At 42.0% G+C, this 17532-nt stretch overlaps 1 protein-coding gene and 1 long non-coding RNA gene across 8 annotated transcripts; one reads left to right on the top strand and one right to left on the bottom strand.

Moving 5' to 3' along the window:
- Nucleotides 1-714: 714 nt before the first annotated feature.
- On the top strand, nucleotides 715-11971 carry LOC102095971 (serpin B4-like). Of its 6 annotated transcripts, XR_010470315.1 has the most exons (9): nucleotides 715-866; nucleotides 2016-2203; nucleotides 2721-2783; nucleotides 3390-3518; nucleotides 4590-4707; nucleotides 5065-5207; nucleotides 5906-6073; nucleotides 7901-8070; nucleotides 9592-11971. XR_010470315.1 is itself a non-coding variant. In XM_065052555.1 (8 exons), exons 2-8 carry the CDS (start codon nucleotides 2036-2038, stop codon nucleotides 8006-8008), a joined length of 897 nt encoding a protein of 298 aa, XP_064908627.1. In that variant the 5' UTR covers nucleotides 715-866; nucleotides 2016-2035; the 3' UTR covers nucleotides 8009-9255. The 6 variants fall into 6 exon arrangements, 5 of the variants coding, with proteins under 5 accessions (XP_064908627.1, XP_064908628.1, XP_064908624.1 ...); XM_065052555.1 differs by lacking the exon at nucleotides 9592-11971 and having other exon boundaries at nucleotides 7901-9255; XM_065052556.1 differs by lacking the exon at nucleotides 7901-8070 and having other exon boundaries at nucleotides 716-866.
- On the bottom strand, nucleotides 4098-15917 carry LOC110364148 (uncharacterized). 2 transcript variants are annotated; one of them, XR_010470316.1, is made up of 3 exons: nucleotides 14412-15917; nucleotides 13121-13210; nucleotides 4098-11381 (listed from the first exon to the last, which is right to left on the bottom strand). It is a non-coding gene; the product is annotated as an uncharacterized LOC110364148 (long non-coding RNA). The 2 variants fall into 2 exon arrangements; XR_010470317.1 differs by lacking the exon at nucleotides 14412-15917 and adding an exon at nucleotides 13871-14120.
- Nucleotides 15918-17532: the final 1615 nt, after the last annotated feature.

Genomic DNA, 17532 nt, shown 5'->3' with positions numbered 1-17532 from the left:
AACCATCCCTCTTCATGTGTTCTGAGGGATGACTGAACACTACTCTGACTTAGAGTTATTGTCTCTTTATGCTCTTATATTCCACAACATTTTTCCTACCACTGTGCTATGCCTACTGTCAAAAATAAGAGTGCAGAGAAAAGCCCACCATTGCAAGAAAGGAAACAGCGTCTGCCCAGTTCTCTCTGCAGGTTCCTTTAGGTGACAACATGAGGAGGGTTTTGAAGTGACTGTGTGGAGACCAGCCACTTCCTCAGCAGAAACCAGCAAAGACACTTCTTTAGAAAGTTTTCTTGCCCCAACATCAAGCAAGTAAAACCGGATTCCATGGCTTTCTTCCCTTCAGGTGAAATTTGTGCATTTCTAACCCTCTTGTCCTCAGGATTCAAATGAACAGTGCTTTAAAGATTTCTATTTCCTCCAAGAAAATGATACAAGAAAATTCAAACTGGAAATTAAATAAACTTACAAGCATCTTATGACTGATGTGTTTGCAGTGAATGGTGCCACTTCAGACAGCAACACCCATAAAATTTTGTAGAATTTATTTTTAAGGGTAAAAAAACTCTGAAGTCTCATTTTTTTCTAGGAGTTTGTTTTCTATTTAACTAGACAGATTTATTTTTATATCTCAGTATGCCTTTAAAATGATGACTTCTTTCTGGACTCCTAATGATAAGGAAAATTCAAGATTCCACAAAAGATCCCCTAATTATACTAGCTGTTTGCAACAGACAGGAGTGTGATTCATCATGAGTGAAAATTATGCTGCCACTGGGAGTGGCAATGGCTTTATATCCTCTTGCTCCAGAAGTCCTGTCATGAAGCTCAACAGTTGAGTTGACACCATCGGTCCTGAGGAGAAGGTAAATATGTCCCTGACCCTTTATTCTAAGCTTTACATTAAAATGATAAAACTATGAAATATCTAAAGATGGGTATGTGCATTAGTGATGTACATATCTGTATGTATGGGCTGTGTGATGAAGTTGTGCTTAACTTGTACAATGGCTTTAGCAGGTGTTTTCTAGAGAAGGTTAAAACCAAACCTTTCCCTCTTCTTCTGAATGACCCAGATTGGCTATTTATGAGAGCATAATCTTTCTACACCATTCCATCTTTTAAATACTCATACAGATAATTTAATTATTCTGGTGTAATGAGGGAGAGGTATCTTCCACATCTGTGGAGAAAGTTGCTCAGACTCAGTAAGAGTCAAAACAAAAGTGACTTAGAATAGCAGAAACTCTAAAATACTGAACTGACTTTCTAAGGGATCAGATGCCTCTGCATCACTTTACTGGATGAAGACACTGGCAAAGGCTTTTATAAGAAAGGAACTCTATCCTAGGTGTAAGATGTAAAGAGCTTTGGAGAACATTCAAGATCATCTGCTAGTAAAAACTGTGATCACAACTGAAGTATATCTGGGGCAAGTGTTAAAGCTATGGATAAAATTAAAAATATGGCTGGAATTTTCCACTAATACACAATATACCTTTGTTGAAAATCTTGCTAAGTGAACCTATCTGTAGTTCAATTTTCTGGCAGATGTTTCTTAAGCAACCAGCCTTAGAAAGACACAGTACATGAGGCACAGCTGACTAATACACGCAAAGATTTTAGAGAGAGACATTGAGAGTGAGATATGATCAAGGGGTGTAATTATAAGTACTATGCCTAGATGACTAGAGGGAAGAAAGATCAGGACATAAAGTGGGCTGGGAATGTGATTAGGACAAAGTTAGGGCTAAGTGACAAAGCCATAGCTATTGCTTGAGCTGGAGAAACAGCTGAACTCGGAATACTATTTCCGAAAATGTGTTTCTCTTACCATTCAGGGTGCTGGTTTTCACATTCAATGTGAAAAGCTAGTCATGGCAAATCAGGAATATTCTGTGAAGTGCTGAACAATTCAACCATGCTACTGCAGAAAACCTTACTGTGTTCTACCAAGGTATCTCAAGCCTAGCAGGTGTAAGGATGAGAAGCCTAAATCTTTCTTTCCCTTGTAGCAGGCAATTGCAGCGCCACAATGTGCTCTCTCAGTGCAGCCAATGCCAAGTTCTGTCTCGACTTTTTCAGAGAGCTGAGCAAAAGGAAAAGAAATGAAAACATCTTCTTCTCTCCACTGAGTCTCTCAGCTGCCTTTGGTATGGTTGTTCTTGGAGCCAGGGGCAGCACACTTGAAGAAATTGAGAAGGTGGGTTTCCTTTGCTCTGAAAATGGGACAAGTGGCAAGACATGAGCAAAGAGGCTGATAGTACCATCTAGTGTAGCTCCTAAGCATCCAAAGGAGTGATGCACACAGAGGGCCCTTCAAAAATATCCTCTCTTATGCTATTCCTAACAACAAACTCTTTCAGACTAAACACTGTTACAGTAATAGATTCTTCAACGAATACATCAATGGTAAAGGAAGTGTTTTGGAGGTAACCCTCCACTCTACAGGGCTCAGAAGTGATGGTTCCCTTTGATGGGGTCTTCTGCCTTCTCTGGATACCCGAAGTATTCTTTCTTAAGAAGAAATATTTCAAAGATTTCATGAGCTCTGCCTCTACAAAAACTTCTTGTTCACTTGCAAGGACCTCGTGATAAAGGACAAATGGGACTTTCCCCATCAACCGTGTCTGGCTGCATTTTGGGATATGCTTACAAAACACAATTTTAGTTTTGTGGTACTGACTCTCAGCTGCATTCACCCAACATTTACATTGCAGGTATTTCATTTCAGTGAAGTTTCAAGCAATACAAGCCAGGGAAGCGGATGCCCTTCTGAGAAGGTAAGACAAAGTTGCAACCCTGAGATGAAGCAACAGGTGCTGGTTTGTCAGCCCTTTTCCTTGCAAACCATCACTTAATCAGAAAGCATGGCAGGGCTGAGTAACCTCTCTGTATAAATTCCCAAACCTGCTTATTACTGTTCTTTTATTAGTTCTTTAAGGAGCCTTGTGAGATGACACATTTCAACAGCTACGCCTTCTCATTACAGGTTCCTAACCAAAACAGCAGTACCGATCTAAAATCTGATAAGCGCTTAAATTACGACCTGCGAAGATTTGTCTACAGGCCATGCTAAAGGCACCTTGGAGCTTGTCCTTCCCAGGCTCTAAGCCAGCAGACTTTTGCTTAGTGTGTGCAGAGCCATCACTGCAGGATACAATGTGATTTGGAGGTGGACTAGTGTAGGGCTGATGGGGAAATGTGTCATTCTGTACATCTGGTACAGGGAGAGTTGGAGGTGATGTCCTGATGCATTTATTCTAACACCTGTTTCAACTGGCTGCGCTCAGATTTCTCATATAGAGAGAGTCTGAATTTGCCGTCAGGTCCAGCTTTGCACATGAAAGCTCAAGCCTACTATGAAACTTCTGTTTTCCTGTTTGAAGTGCGACGAAGCTGGAGGAGTCCATTCCCAGTTCCAGGCTCTGTTGGCTGCAATCAATGAACCCAGACCAGGCTGCTCGCTCACCATTGCCAACAGGCTTTTTGGAGAAATTACTTATCCATTCTTCCAGGTAGGTGGCCATGGTGTCCATTTTAACAGCTCCTGGAAGTTAAGAACTCGGCAAAATCTCTCCCATCATAGAGTACAAAGGGAATTTAAACACAATGGCACTGCCGGGTTCTTGCTGTATCATTTCTATCCAAGAAACAAATCTCTGTGACCAACAGAACACTTCTTTTTCTCCCTCGGAGTCTTCTCTGCTTCTAATAAAATGTTTGTACTCACTTTTCCACCATTCCGTCAGAATTTATGTGAATATGGGACATTCCGATTCCTTCTGCCTTTTCAAACAAGGCTTAGAAGAAAGTAGCATCTTTGAGATTTTTGTCAGTCAGTCTAATTTAAGTGGAATTGACCATCTCAGAACATCCCCATGTAACAATGACAGCCCAGGCAATACAAATACATACAAATCATTTCCTCAGGAAACCATATGTTAGGTGTGTGTAAGATTATTGCTAGAAACAGTTCTATTTTATCTCTGTAACCACCTTTCTCTTTTGGAGTCAAGATTTCATCTTGCTTCCAGAACTTTGCATTCTATGTAAAGCGAGATTTTCAGAGCCAAAAAAAAAGGTGACCAGTAGGCTTGAAAAGTTCTATATTTAATATAAGTTATAAGTTTTACAGTGTATCTATCTACACAGAATAATGTCTATATACACACACTTTATCTCACTGTGATATTATCAACCCCAATTATTTGTTCAAAATAAGGCAACATTCTTTATTTGGTGGTTAGGGGAAGACAGACAGCATAACAACGATATGTGAACATAAAGAAGGGTACTAAGTTTTGGCCTTAGATATTTTTTACTGTGATGAGACATTTCTGCTGTTCAGTACAGTTTGAAAATACAGAAAAGTATGTTTGCAAATATGATTTGTTATAAAAAATCTCTCTCTAAAAACTGCATGCTTGAGTTAATTAAATGAATTTATTCCCATATGTCTGTTTTACTCATTCATTTCTTGCTGTTTCTTGCTGATCTACTACATGGAATTATCTGGAAACCATGAAATTATTAAGCTTATAAAAATCATCTTGCTGTGATAAAATTCTGCCATTTGTACTTTCCAGCAATACTTGGATTCCACAAAGAAATTCTATCGAGCAGAACTGGAAGCAGTCAATTTTAAATACACTGAAGAAGAAGCCAGAGAAAAGATTAATGTCTGGGTGGAAAATGAGACAAAAGGTAAAGAAGAATAAGTGCAGCTTGTTCGGTTTGCAATCCAACCAGTTAGGAATATCACATCTGAATTTCAGTTTCTATATTTTTTTTCTTTTTTTTCTTTTTTTTTTTTTTCCAAAGTTAGAAAGTTTTCCATGTATTAAACACTTACTGCATTTTTTTTTTAGCTCGATAGGAAATAAAGGTAGGAAGAAGTACAAAAATGCCTTGAGTTCCTGGCTTTGAAAGCTGTACATAAACTTTTTGCTATTTGTCTGAGAGCATTATTCTACTTTTCAGATTTACAGGATTAATTATCAATAGTCAAATGCAGCTGATTGCCTGAACAGAGTAATAATTCTTAATTTATTATTTTTAAAGGTAAAATCAAAGACCTATTTGCTGCCGGGTTTATTGATCCCTCCACTGTACTTGTCCTGGTCAATGCTATATATTTTAAAGGAAAGTGGGCAGTAGAATTTAAGAAAGAAGACACTAAGGAAACATATTTCCAACTGAACAAGGTACAGTGTGGGCAGGAACTGAAATATCTGGGTGTGGAAATCAGATGTCAGTCTCCTATAACAACAGATAGGAGCTTTCCTCCTTGCTGTTGTCCCAAGACAAAACATTGGTTTTCAGCTAGAACAATGGAAAGCTACATCTTCTCTCCAGTTTGATAACCAAACATGTAACTGCTTCTATCACTTCCCATCAGAAGTGGCTCTTGTGCAGCTGAGATCCTGGTTGGGTCAGGGTCCCTTTGTTGGGAATTTCACAACTAAGGATGCTGTTCCAAAACCATCTGCTTTTGGAACTGAATTTGAGGATTCTATTCCTTTGCTACTGTTTACCAACAGAACAGCGTTTTCAGGAAAAAATGAGCTAGAGACAAATTATCTCAGGAGAATGCATATATTATTAATGAAGAATTTAGATTAATGTTTGCATCATGTGCATCAGTTTTCCCACCTGACATGCCAGGTGGCATAACAAGGGATTTGTGAGTAATTTGGAACCAATAAAAATGGAAAAATAAGTTTTATGCTTCTAAAATGGATAGCTACAGTTAAGAGGGAGGAACACATCAATGCTACAAGTGCATCAAACCCATGACCATTGTCAATAGTTTTCTGGACTGAACTCTGATCTCAATACTGAAACCAGAGCGATCATTTCTGTATTTCTGTATTTTCTGCTTAGTATATTTCATGTGTTCCAGAATGAGAAAAGGCCAGTGCAGATGATGTTTCAAGAAGGTTATTTTAACATGGCCATCATAGAGGAACCGAAAATGAAAGTGCTAGAGCTCCCGTACTTTAATAATGAACTGAGCATGTTCATTCTTCTTCCTGAAGTTGTCTGTGAGGACTTTACTGGCCTAGAACAGGTAATACTACTTTCTCCTCTAGTAGCATACCTAAGGGGCTGCAGAGCAGCACTTTGACATTGCTTCAGTGTGGTCAGAGAAGCGGGAAAAACTGAAACTTATTATTTTTTTTCTTCCATTCATTATGATGTCAATCGTTATTATCAATACTGCCTTACAGCTTGAATGCACCCTCACACATGAAAAACTAGCAGAATGGACCAGCTCCCCTAGGATGCAACAGCTGAGAGTGAAGGTGTACCTGCCCCAGTTCAAGATGGAGGAAAGTTATGTTCTCAACAAAACTCTACAGGAGATGGGAGTGATGAATGTTTTTGACTGGGGAAAAGCTGATTTGTCAGGAATCTCTAGGAAAGATGGTTTGGTTGTGTCCCAGGCCATCCAGAAGTCATTCGTGGAAGTCAACGAAGAGGGCACTGAAGCATCTGGTGCTATGGGGCTTGTTTTAGTGCCTCTGTGTTGCCCAGTTTCTTATGAGTTCAAAGTTGACCATCCATTCCTTTTCTTCATCAGACACAATCCAACAAACACCATTCTCTTCTTTGGAAGATATTCTTGCCCTTAGTGGAAGTTATTTTGAAAATTCGATTTTCCTCCTCACTAACATCTCCATTGGCAAGCACTGAGGACAAAAGATGAGCATGTTTTCACTAGAGTTTATCCTAATGTGTTAGTTTGCTGTAAAAAACACTATCTGAGAGGAGCCAAATTAGAGATAAAAACCTAAAAAACATTAACTATTTCCTTTCTAACATCACCTTCAGCCCTGTTTTGCATTTAGGAGGCCTCACTAAAATCAAATCTATCTTAAAATACACTATGTGATATTTGCCAAAAAGCTATAGGCCTCTAGAGATGTATGCATCGAAAATCTTATTTTGAGCCTTTCCTCATGTAGTATGTCTTCAATAAACCAATTACTGTAGTGCCCTAAAGATGAGAGATGGATTCTCCCACATGAAGGAGACAGGGGGATAGGGATCTGCATTAAAAGGACAAACTTAGGTACTCAATCTCTTTCAGCTTTACCTATCCCACCTCTGTATAGGTCTCAAGGAAAATGACGCTTTGAATGGGAGTAGAAAAGTATTCCTGTGGGACGTCTCCGTTAAGTGTTGACTTGGAGTAATGTTTCAAGTCATAAGGAGGCACTCGGGATTTGTTCTCAGAGAGCAGAGAAAGCAGAAGACTTTTCTGGTTTAATCTTGCTTGTTCTCAAGTACAGACCCATTGCTTTTTTTTTTTTTTCTTTCTTCTGTGAGAAACCCTGTGTGTGCTAGAAAGTTCTCCAACTTCTTCATAAGCTTCCACCTAACAGAAACAGGGTCTCAGAATAACAGCAGGCCTTTTCTGATGAGGCGTGCTTTGCAATGGCTGTGGATTAGACACTTAATTCCCAAACAAAAATTTAAGCTGTGATCAGCCATTCTTGTTCTAAAAAACCCAGCTTTATTTCTTTGTGCCTCCAATACCATGAGTTTCTTGTTCCATCTGCTTTATTAGTCATCAGCATAAAAAAAAATAATAAAAACATGTGTAGTGATGGTGTTTAGATGGTAGCCTGTATTTGTTCCATTTATTATAATAACCCCACTGCAAAATAAATATTAAATGTAGTAGTCTGCAGAATTAAGTGGGCAGAGGAATAGCCTAACATAGCAGGTAAAAATAATGGTAATCCTTTCACAAGTGTCTATGTTACACTGACATCTACCTCTCAGTTTAAAATATTAATTGTGCTAAGTTTAGGCACTGCACAACTCAGCATTACAATACGTAAACACTGAACCTCATCTGCTGCTTCTCTTTTGCATTTGATTTTATCAGGGAATTAAGAGCACAGCTTTCGAACACAGCTGGGGTGGAGGATGCTGCTCCCCGTGTCTGCTTCCTCCCGTGTGTTTTCTGCTCCCTCCCTTACGCTACCATTACTAGTTGCCTAACTTGTTGATGAGCAGTTCTCCAGGATGTAATTCAAGAGGAGAATTTTTGGTAAGGTTAGTTTGCCAATGACCTAGTTCCTTAAACCACCTTCTGGATACTGTGGAATAGACGGTGCAAAGGCATAGCAGAGGGATTGTGGAGAGGAGAGCAGCTCACCCATTTTGGCAGCAGGCAATGTCCAAAATCCACAGACACATGAAAAATTCTTGCTTTTAAAGGAAAAATATTCCACCTCTTTGATGACTCATTCTGCTTTTCCAGTTAGTCACTGATGGGAGGAAGTTAAACGCTGGGAACATACTAGTGCCCTTTCAGAAGTTCATATACAAATGGTTTTTCCAAATGCTGAGATGTACAGGAAAAAATACAGTAGATTACACTACTCAACAAAAATTCAATTGCTAAATAAAGCAGACTCAGTCTGTGGAGATGGCTCACATGGCTGCAATTTCAGTATGTGCATGCACATAGAGAAGGAGTGAGGGAAGGTGTTCATTCAATGCAGCCAGCTGGTCTCCCTCTGTATAGAGGGACACTCCAGAGTGTCAGAACAGCTTTTCTCTACAGCCCTTTATCTATAAAAGAAAAGGCCGCCACGTCCGTGTAATGCATGTTGCCTGAATAGTAATTCATTAAAGAACAAGATAAATCCACAATATTAATTAAAAAAAAAAAAAAATCTATTTAAGTTGGTGCAGAACACACAGCAGCAGTTGAGGTACTTTTTGAGAAATCATGTGCAGTTCCAGCAACCTCTCCTTTAAAAGGATGCTGAAACATCATGCTCCACTGCAGAGCTAAAGCAATAAATGAAGTGTGGAAAACATACCTTGCAAGGCACCAAACTACTCAACCTGCTGTTTTCTCTAAGAATCAAGAGGTACTTCCACGGGAAAGAGTCTAGTAACAGTAAGCAGTTTGCTTCCAAAACAGTAGCTTTGCGAGCTGGAAGCTGAAATTAGACCAGTCCAAACTAGAAATCAGGTATGCAGTTTTAGGAGTATATCTAATCAAAAGCTAGAACAAATTACCTGGGGCTTCAACAAACTCAGCATCATATAAATTGAGTTCCCCCAACAGAAAAATAATTGTATATCTTAGAAGAGAATGGCTAGATAAATCTCACCCCGTGATTTCTACTGTGATTTATTTTATGAACAAAGTCTGATGTTGTGGTCATGACGACTTTAAGCTTCTATCAATCTATAGTAAAAAGTGTGAAAACAAGTGTCATGTGATTGAAGCATTGACTGTATTGCATTGTTTTATCTTTGGACAAACACAAAAGGGGAAAACAGACTGACGTGTACTTGACCTAAGCGGATTTTGCAATACGTGTGTTTAGTATAGAGGTACGGAGGGTCCTGTGTTATCCAAAAAAGACAATTACCAAGACCACGGCAGTGCAAAAACATGAGATGCTTGCTAGAATTGCTCTCAGTTAATGGAGTGCCTGGTTAGAATGTTGCAATGTACTATGAGGGCAAAATTACTGAAACAAGTTTAACAGAGTAATAATGTGTAGCTAAAAAAAATTCTACTAAATGTACTAACCAATTTATTTTTTTTTTTAGCATTTCATAGCCACATTACATTCATAGAAGTTGGTAGCCACATTCCATTTTATTGAAGGGTTTGGCTCTTCAGAACTTTTCCACAAGTGATATTCCTGGATCCCATGTTGCCCTGCTGAAGGCTGCAATGAAATAACGTAATAGCTTTCATTTTAAAAATCACAGAATGGTTGCGGTTAGAAGGGACCCCTGGAGACCATGTAGTCCAGCCCACCTGCTAAAGCAGGTTCACGCAGAGCAGATCACACAGGAATGTGTCCAGGCGGGTCTGAATGTCTCCAGAGAAGGAGACTCCACAACCTCTCTGGGCAGCCCGTTCCAGTGCTCTGGCACCCTCAAAGTAAAGAAGTTTCTTCTCATATTCAGATGGAAACTCCCGTGCTTCAGTCTGTGCCCGTTGCCCCTCACCCTATCATTGGGCACCACTGAAAGGAGTCTGGTCCCATCCTCTTGACACCCAACCTTGAGATATTTACAAATATTTATGAGATCACCTCTCAGTCTTCTCTTCTCCAGGCTGAACAGTCCCAGCTTTCTCAGTCTCTCTTCATGAGAAAGTTGCTCTAGGACCCTAATCATCTTCGGAAGGAATAATATTCTAAGGAAGATAACCTTATTTCTTGGCATCTGCTTAAATAAAACTGCTTTGCTGTACTAATCTTACTTTAACAGATCAGAAATGAACATACCCAAGATAAGGCAAATAGATAGTTTCTGTTTCATCTCGTGCTAATTTTCCTGTCAATGTGAAGTTGTGTAGTTAGATTTCAGCAAGGCCTTGGACACTGTATCCCACAGCACTCTCCTGGAGAAGCTGCAGCTCATGGTATGGATGGGTGAACTCTGTGATGGATAAAGAACTGGCTGGATGGCCGGGCCCAAAGAGTTGTGGCGAATGGAGCCACATCCAATTGGCAGCCGGTCACGAGCAGCGTTCCCCAGGGCTCAGTATTTTGGCCAGTTCTGTTGAATACCTTTATCAACAATTGGCATGAGGACACCACACTGTGAAAAAAATTTAAAGCTACTGGAGAGTGTCTGGAAGAGAGCTACAAAGTTAGTGAAGAGTTTGGAAAGGAAATTGTATAAGGAGCAGCTAAAGTCACTCTTCTTGTTCAGCCTGGAGGAGACTGAGGGAAGACCTCATGGGGCTACAGCTTCCTCACAAGGCAGGAGGAGGAGCAGGCGCTGGTCTCTTCTCTCTGGTGACCAACGACAGAACCGGAGGGAATGGCAGGAGGATGTGCCAGGGGAGGTTCAGGTTGGACATGAGGAAAAGGTTCTTCACCCAAAGGGTGGTGGAGCACTGGGACAGGCTCCCCAGGGAAGTGTCATGGCCTGAAGCCTGACAGTGTTCAAGAAGAGACTGGACAACACTCTCATACATATGGTGTGAACTGTGGGGTTGTCCTGTGCATGGACAGGAGGCGGACTCGATGATCCTTGTGGGTCCGTTCCAACTCAGGACTTTTTATGATTCTGTTCTATGATTCTGTAAAGATCTGAGGGTCATCTAACAGGCATAAGGCAGATTTTCCAAACTGTACAACAACATAGACACAGGCTGGAGCTGCCTGCCTGGCACAAGCCTGCATCGTGCTGAAATCTGCACCCTTTACCTGCCCAACGGGGACCATTCCTGGATGGGTCTTGCCTGCATCTCACCTCCCCAACCGTGGTCGCTCCATTTAGCTTTCAGAGGGCTAGGACTCTCGATCCATCCTCAGCAAAAGAAAACACCGCACCAGCTAATGGGGATCTTCTGTAGTCACCAGGTTCCTCTTCAACAACTGCAATAAGGAAAACCAAACCAAACCCAATCAAACCTCAAACACAAAAAACCCAAACCAGTCAAACAAAAAAAACAACACACCGACTAGGCAAATCAAAAAGCAAAACCAAACCCACTTACAAGCATACTTTCTATTATATCTGCTGCTGAACCTTGACTGGTCATGAAGCTCAATGAACTTCAGATACATGCCTCCGCTTCTCTAGCTCAGACAGCTCAAAAGCTGCAGACTACTGAAGGAACAAAAGAGCAGCAGAACACCAACCCGAAAGCAGCCCAGGAGCAGAATGAGCTCCCTTATGAGAAGCTGTGGCTCATATAACCTGGGCCCTACCCACCACCCTTACCACAGTCACCTGGACCCTCACTGGCAATGACAATACCTGCTCTTTTACTACATCTGTTGCATTTGCAATGTGACTGAGTAGGGAGTTAAATTTAATTTTTCTAGGGCATAGGTAGAACAAGATAGATATCATACTAAGCTGTGTAAAAATGTAGCTCATTAAATGCAGTAACTATATTATTGTTAGAATTTTGTGCTGAAATTTCCTGTAAAAAAATAAAATTATATTGCTTTACACTGAATTTCTAGCAAGACCACACATACCACCTAACTTCTACCGGAACTACATTCTGGGTAGGACTAAATTACAAACCAGAATTAGATTTGGTGAGAATCTCTTCTAAGAAATAAACCAAGGCTTGCTTTGCCAGCCCAGGACTCCAAAGATCTACCAAGGACTTCGGTCGTCTTCCCAGTGCTCCCCAGAGACCCACAGTCCTCTGCAGGGCTTGCCTCAATTCCCCAAGGCTCCCAAGTTCTCCCTAGGGCTCGTCTCAGTTCTCCAGGGCTTGCCTTGGTTCTCCAGGGCTCCTGAGGCCTCTCTTTGTCTCCCTTAGCCTCCACGAGGCTCTCCGTGGCTCCCCAAAGCTCATCTCATCTTCCCAGGGCTCACCTCAGCTCACCAGGAACCCCACTCCTCCCTAGGATTTGCCTCATTTCCCCAAGACTCCCCAGTTCTCCCCAGGGCTTGCCTCAGCTCCCCCAGGCTTCCCAGCCCTCCCCAGGGCTCACCACAGTTTCCCCAGACTCATCTCAGCTCCCCATTTTGCCCCAGGCCTTGCCTCTGTTCACAAGTGTTTTGCATCTCCCCAGTCCTCCCCATGGCTCTCCTCAGTTCCCCACAGCTTCCCAGTCCCTCCCAGGGCGCATCTCATCTCCTCAGGGCCCTCTAGTCCCGCCCAGGGGGCCCCAGTCCTGCCCAGGGATCACCCCATTATCATCAACAGGTACCACAAATCCTCTAAGAGATGCTAAAACAGGAGCACCCCCTAAACTAGATTCTAGGACCTCCCCCCAACTCAGAACCCAACCCTGCTCTAGAACTATGTGCTGACATGGAACCTGCTCTAGAACCCTCCTAAATAACCCTCTAACATTTTAATCGTTACTTTACTTCTAAGCGGATTAACTAGCACACTTTTTAATATATTTTTTTTTTTCTCTGCAGGTATTACTTCCAATTACTGCTTCAGTAGTTGTATTCAGCTAATTTTAATTTTATTATCTAAATTGGGAGCAATTACTGTCTGCAGAGTTTTAAGTAGTAGCTAGAGTAGATGATAGGCATTATTTACTCTCAAAGACTCTTCTAGTTATTCTTATTTAAGTTTTTATTCTAAATGCTTTACAGTAAATACGGAGTGCAAATCAAAATAATAGAAACCAAGGACCTTGGAATTTCCAGGGAAAAACACCAGAGCACCTGGACATGACTGGAGATTGTTGACCGCCGGCTCCACCACCACCATGTCCAATGAAACCTGCGGTGAGGCGATGGAAACGACAGTGACTGTGGGGAGGACAGACCCATCCCAGCAGGTACAACACGTAACGCTGAAACACCAGGCAGTGTGTCTTTATTTCCAAGGCAGAACACACACACGTGGCACAGAGATCTTTATTTTACATGAGACACCGGGCTGTCCTGAGCAGCTGCACAGCAACATCGTTCCTGTGAGCTGGAGTTCTGGGGGAAAGTGAGTGAGCTCTGCACATTGCAGTGGAACTTCACCTTCCAACCTGCACACAGGAATAACACTTCACCCATCAGGTGACACCAGAAACTAGGAAGGCTCTGAAATACTAGGGAAAACAAAAACAAAACAAAACAAAACAAAACAAAAAACCCAAAACCAACAACAACAAAAAAGAAAAAACTAGGAAATGAAGAAGGAAAAACTAGGAGAAAAGTGGAAAAGGAGAAAAAGGGGGAAAAGTAAAAAAAGGGGAAAAAGGAAAAAATGAAAAAAAATGAAAAAAGGAAAAAGGAAAAAAGATAAAAAAGAGGAAAAAAGGGAGAAAAAAGGGGAAAAAAAAAAAAAAAAAGGAAGAAAAGAAGAAAAGAACCTAGCCTCTGAAAAACTAGGAATCCCCTCATAAGAATTTACAATCCCACGCTCACACAAACCGGTTTCACGCACCCGCTTCACGTTCCCCCAGTGTCCTCTCCTCTACCTTCCCCTCGGACACCACATCTACCCGGAACCCTCACCTAAGGGCCCTCGGTGTCCACGCTATCTCGTCCCCCACTTACCTCGGCACCCCTCCTCTCCCTTCCCACCATGCCCCCGTGACCATCAAATTTAGTTCCGACCAACTTTGGTTCCGGCCCGTGTCACAACGAAACCCTATCTCACTCCCCCCCCCCGCCCCTTGTCCCCTCTTTTACCTTCCCCCACCCCCGTGCCCCTGAACTTTCGTTCTGCCCAGTGTCATATCAAATGCTTTCTCTTCAGTGTCCCTCTTTTACCTTTGTCCCTACCCCTGTGACCCTAAACTTAGGTTCCACCCAACTTTGGTGCCATTCTGTGTCACATCTAATCCCTTTCCCCCTAGTGTCCCATCTTTTACCTTCCCCCCACCCATGTGACACTGAATTTCAGTTCCAAGATACTGGCTTCCCACTCCCCCTCCCTGATGCCTGGATCCCTCCTCGACGCCTGGGTCTCCCCACAGTGGTACCTGTAAGTTGTGGTCCATCAGCGTGCTGGTCTTGAAGTTGTCCCTGGTGAGACTGATGAGCTGTTCAGACTCCTACAGCAGGCACACTGGGTCCCAGAGCCCCAGTGTGTCCCCAGGCTGCCCCCATGTCCCGGGTAGTGATGAACAAATGTACCAATCTGCAAATCTGATTTCCATGCAGAAATACCACCTGGAGTCCAACCACAGCTTGCCACTCAAAAAGGTAGACCAAACATTAAGCCCCACACATACAAGCCTTAACTCCTCTGAGATTAAACCTGCTTCACTCCTGCTGAGCAGCTCCTCACGAAAGAAAGAGCCCTAAAAACACTAGTGATAGGACTGTCTACTACCCCTGCCCATGGCTACTCCACCCCAGATGACTGTACAGCCTTTGCCTATACAATCTAGGCATATCAACAGATTGACCATGGACTCCTAGGGCTAATCCACCCACCCCTGACTTTACACCTCCAGGCAGAGCAGCTCCAAGCCAAACACGCACATGCTCAGTCTGACACTACACAGAATGCTACAGAAAATGCAACTCCAACAGCAACAGAAACACACAACAGGAAGAATGGCTCCTGGACCAGAGGTGCTGTTGAGCAAATGAGTCTACAGGGACACAGTGCTGAGACAAGGAGCCTGTATTGCAACCCCAGAAGAAAAAGTAGTCAAATGTAATGGCCCATTACAAGACAGTACTGTCAAAACAGAGGCGCAAGAAGCTGGCTTCAAGGCCTGAGAACTTCATGATTCTGGGAAGAAGTTCCAATCTGTTAAACTGGATGGCTAGAGAGCAGAGTAGCCAATGCAGCCAGGAATGATGCCATAAACCACAACCAACCAGGTTGGCACAAGAATGACCCACGCTTTTAGCTGGTGATGCAAGAAAAACACCACACAATTGGCACTACACCCATCAGTACAGGCCTTCCAGATCCTGGGGTGGCACCCAAGATGCCTGCCATGCCCCTCCAGCACATCAAAACTCAAGGATTTTCTACCACACACAAATCAGACTTCCCAAACTAAACAGACACAGGCTGGAGCTGCCTTGCCCAGCACAAGCTGGCATTGCTCTGAAGAGTTACTTGCACCCTTTATCTGCCCAAAGGGGACTGTTCCTGGATTGCCCTCTCCCCTACACCAACTTAAAAACCTCTCCATGCAATTCCAAGCCCCAGTCCCTCTACTCAGTGTTCAGAGGGCCAGGGGTTTGAATCCATCCTCAACAAAGGAAAACACCACATCAGGCAATGGGGATCTTCCTGCAGTCGCTGGGTTCCTCTCCATCATCTGCAACAAGAAAAGAAAACACACACTAAGAAGTTCCTGGAGACTGTTGTTAAAGACAATTTTGTCAGTTTTGGTGGCACTGCCAGTATAACAGTGCTGTAGCCGTGGGATCTCTCATGAAACCACTTGTGCTCCCATGGGCCAATCTGAGCTCTGACCACTGCACTCTGATCTGCTGGTTTAGGTCAAAAGCTGGCACCACAATGCTTGGCTGAAGTGAAAAACTGAATTCTAAAGTGAAGCAGCAAGTTGCACACAGGAGTGGTTCATGGCCAAACCTGCCTCATGCAATTGCGGCGAGGCAGGTTCTGGGGTTGCCCGGGGCTCTGGGGTGCATCTGTGTGAGTGGTCAGATAATTACTATGTAAAGCACCATCCCTCGTGAAGGCCATGTTATACTTTGTTATCAGAATATCAATTGCTTAACGTTTCTGGAACCTGTTCTGACAAGTCTGTTTGTTTTGTTTTGGTTTGTTTTTTTTTCCTAATGAAGAAAAAGCAAGGAAGTGTTGAGATGCAGATATTCATGCTCCCTCCGCTAAACAAGCATGGCTGTGTGGTAATGGTTTTCAGTACTCACAAAACAGTGGATGAGTCCAATTTAAGTTTCACATCAATCATTTAACTTAAATAAACGCATACTAAAGAGAATGAATGACCTGGAATTATAAGGTTGTGTGATTTTTTAATCCATGCTCCATGTTACTTAGTAAGCTGAATTTGCTGAAATATTAAACTGTAAAGTTCTACTGATATTTACCAAAACTGCTACAGGCTACACCAAACATCTGCAAGATAAGGTCAGATTTGCACTTTCCTAGGAAGAATGGAATTTACCAGGGAGAAAAAAACAACTCAAAGGCTAACATGAAGACATTACAGACATCTGTGAAATGAGGCCTGTTTTGCACTTTGCTGAGAAAAGAAGACTTAATTCAGACTAAACAGCACCTTCCAGGCTATAGACTACAAACCATATCTACAGTTAAACAAAGCAAAGGCCCATCTGAGATGAGTGAAAAAGACCCAATGAAAAGCCGAAAGACCCCAGACTCAAGTATTGCTATTTGACTGAATCATGGTGTGAATGGTCTGTAAAGATATAAATTTAGTTGTAAGAGGATCAGCTTTGATGATTGCTCTCAATGGATTGGTGTCAACTTCCAATGGCCGGCCACTATGTTCCTCATCTTCAAGACTCTCGTCTCCATTGTGAAATTTTTTGAACCGCCACTGCACTGTACGTTCATTAGCAAATTGATGTTTGTTAGGCCAAATTGATGTTGATGTTGCGAGTTGTCTCTGCTGTTTTACCACACATTTTGAACTCGAATAAGAAAATCACTGAAATTTGCTTTTTTGTCTAACATCATTTCCATAGTCTAAAGTAAATATAAAATAGCAAGTAATAAGTCAGTATCAAAAATCCCCATAAAGTGGGAAAAGTGCACTAAAATGTTGTATAACATAACCACATTTATTTAAGAATGTATTCCAACATCAAACAGCAAATTTCAACAATGCAAATACTGCAATTCCTTTTGCACCAAACTGGAATAGTAAAATTACCAGCAAGGCACAGTTTTCCTATCAATTATCTGGTAAGAGAACAACAAACACAGGCTGTTAGCTCTTCTGAGGAATATGCCATGCAAAAAATAGCCGTGTATATTTTTCAGTGACTGCCACTGGTATTTTGTGTATACCTGTTTGTTTTTATATATATATATAAATTATGTAAATAAACAAAACAAAAGAAAACAAAAAACCCCAAATAAACAAAACCAAACAAACAAAAAACCAAAACTGAGAGTGAAAT

This window comes from Columba livia, chromosome 2 (genome assembly GCF_036013475.1).
Source record: "Columba livia isolate bColLiv1 breed racing homer chromosome 2, bColLiv1.pat.W.v2, whole genome shotgun sequence".
In the NCBI taxonomy this organism is placed as follows: domain Eukaryota; kingdom Metazoa; phylum Chordata; class Aves; order Columbiformes; family Columbidae; genus Columba; species Columba livia.
The sequence above is the reverse complement of the archived record's forward strand: the minus strand, read 5'-3'. Positions and strand labels throughout refer to the sequence as shown.

Excerpts from the sequence above, each read along its gene's own strand:
- LOC102095971 (XM_065052552.1), top strand. The coding sequence starts at position 2,036 with ATGTGCTCTCTCAGTGCAGCCAATGCCAAGTTCTGTCTCGACTTTTTC. Across the intron at positions 2,784-3,389 it reads GCGGATGCCCTTCTGAGAAG|TGCGACGAAGCTGGAGGAGT; the intron begins GTAAGACAAAGT and ends TCCTGTTTGAAG. Across the intron at positions 3,519-4,589 it reads TTACTTATCCATTCTTCCAG|CAATACTTGGATTCCACAAA; the intron begins GTAGGTGGCCAT and ends TGTACTTTCCAG.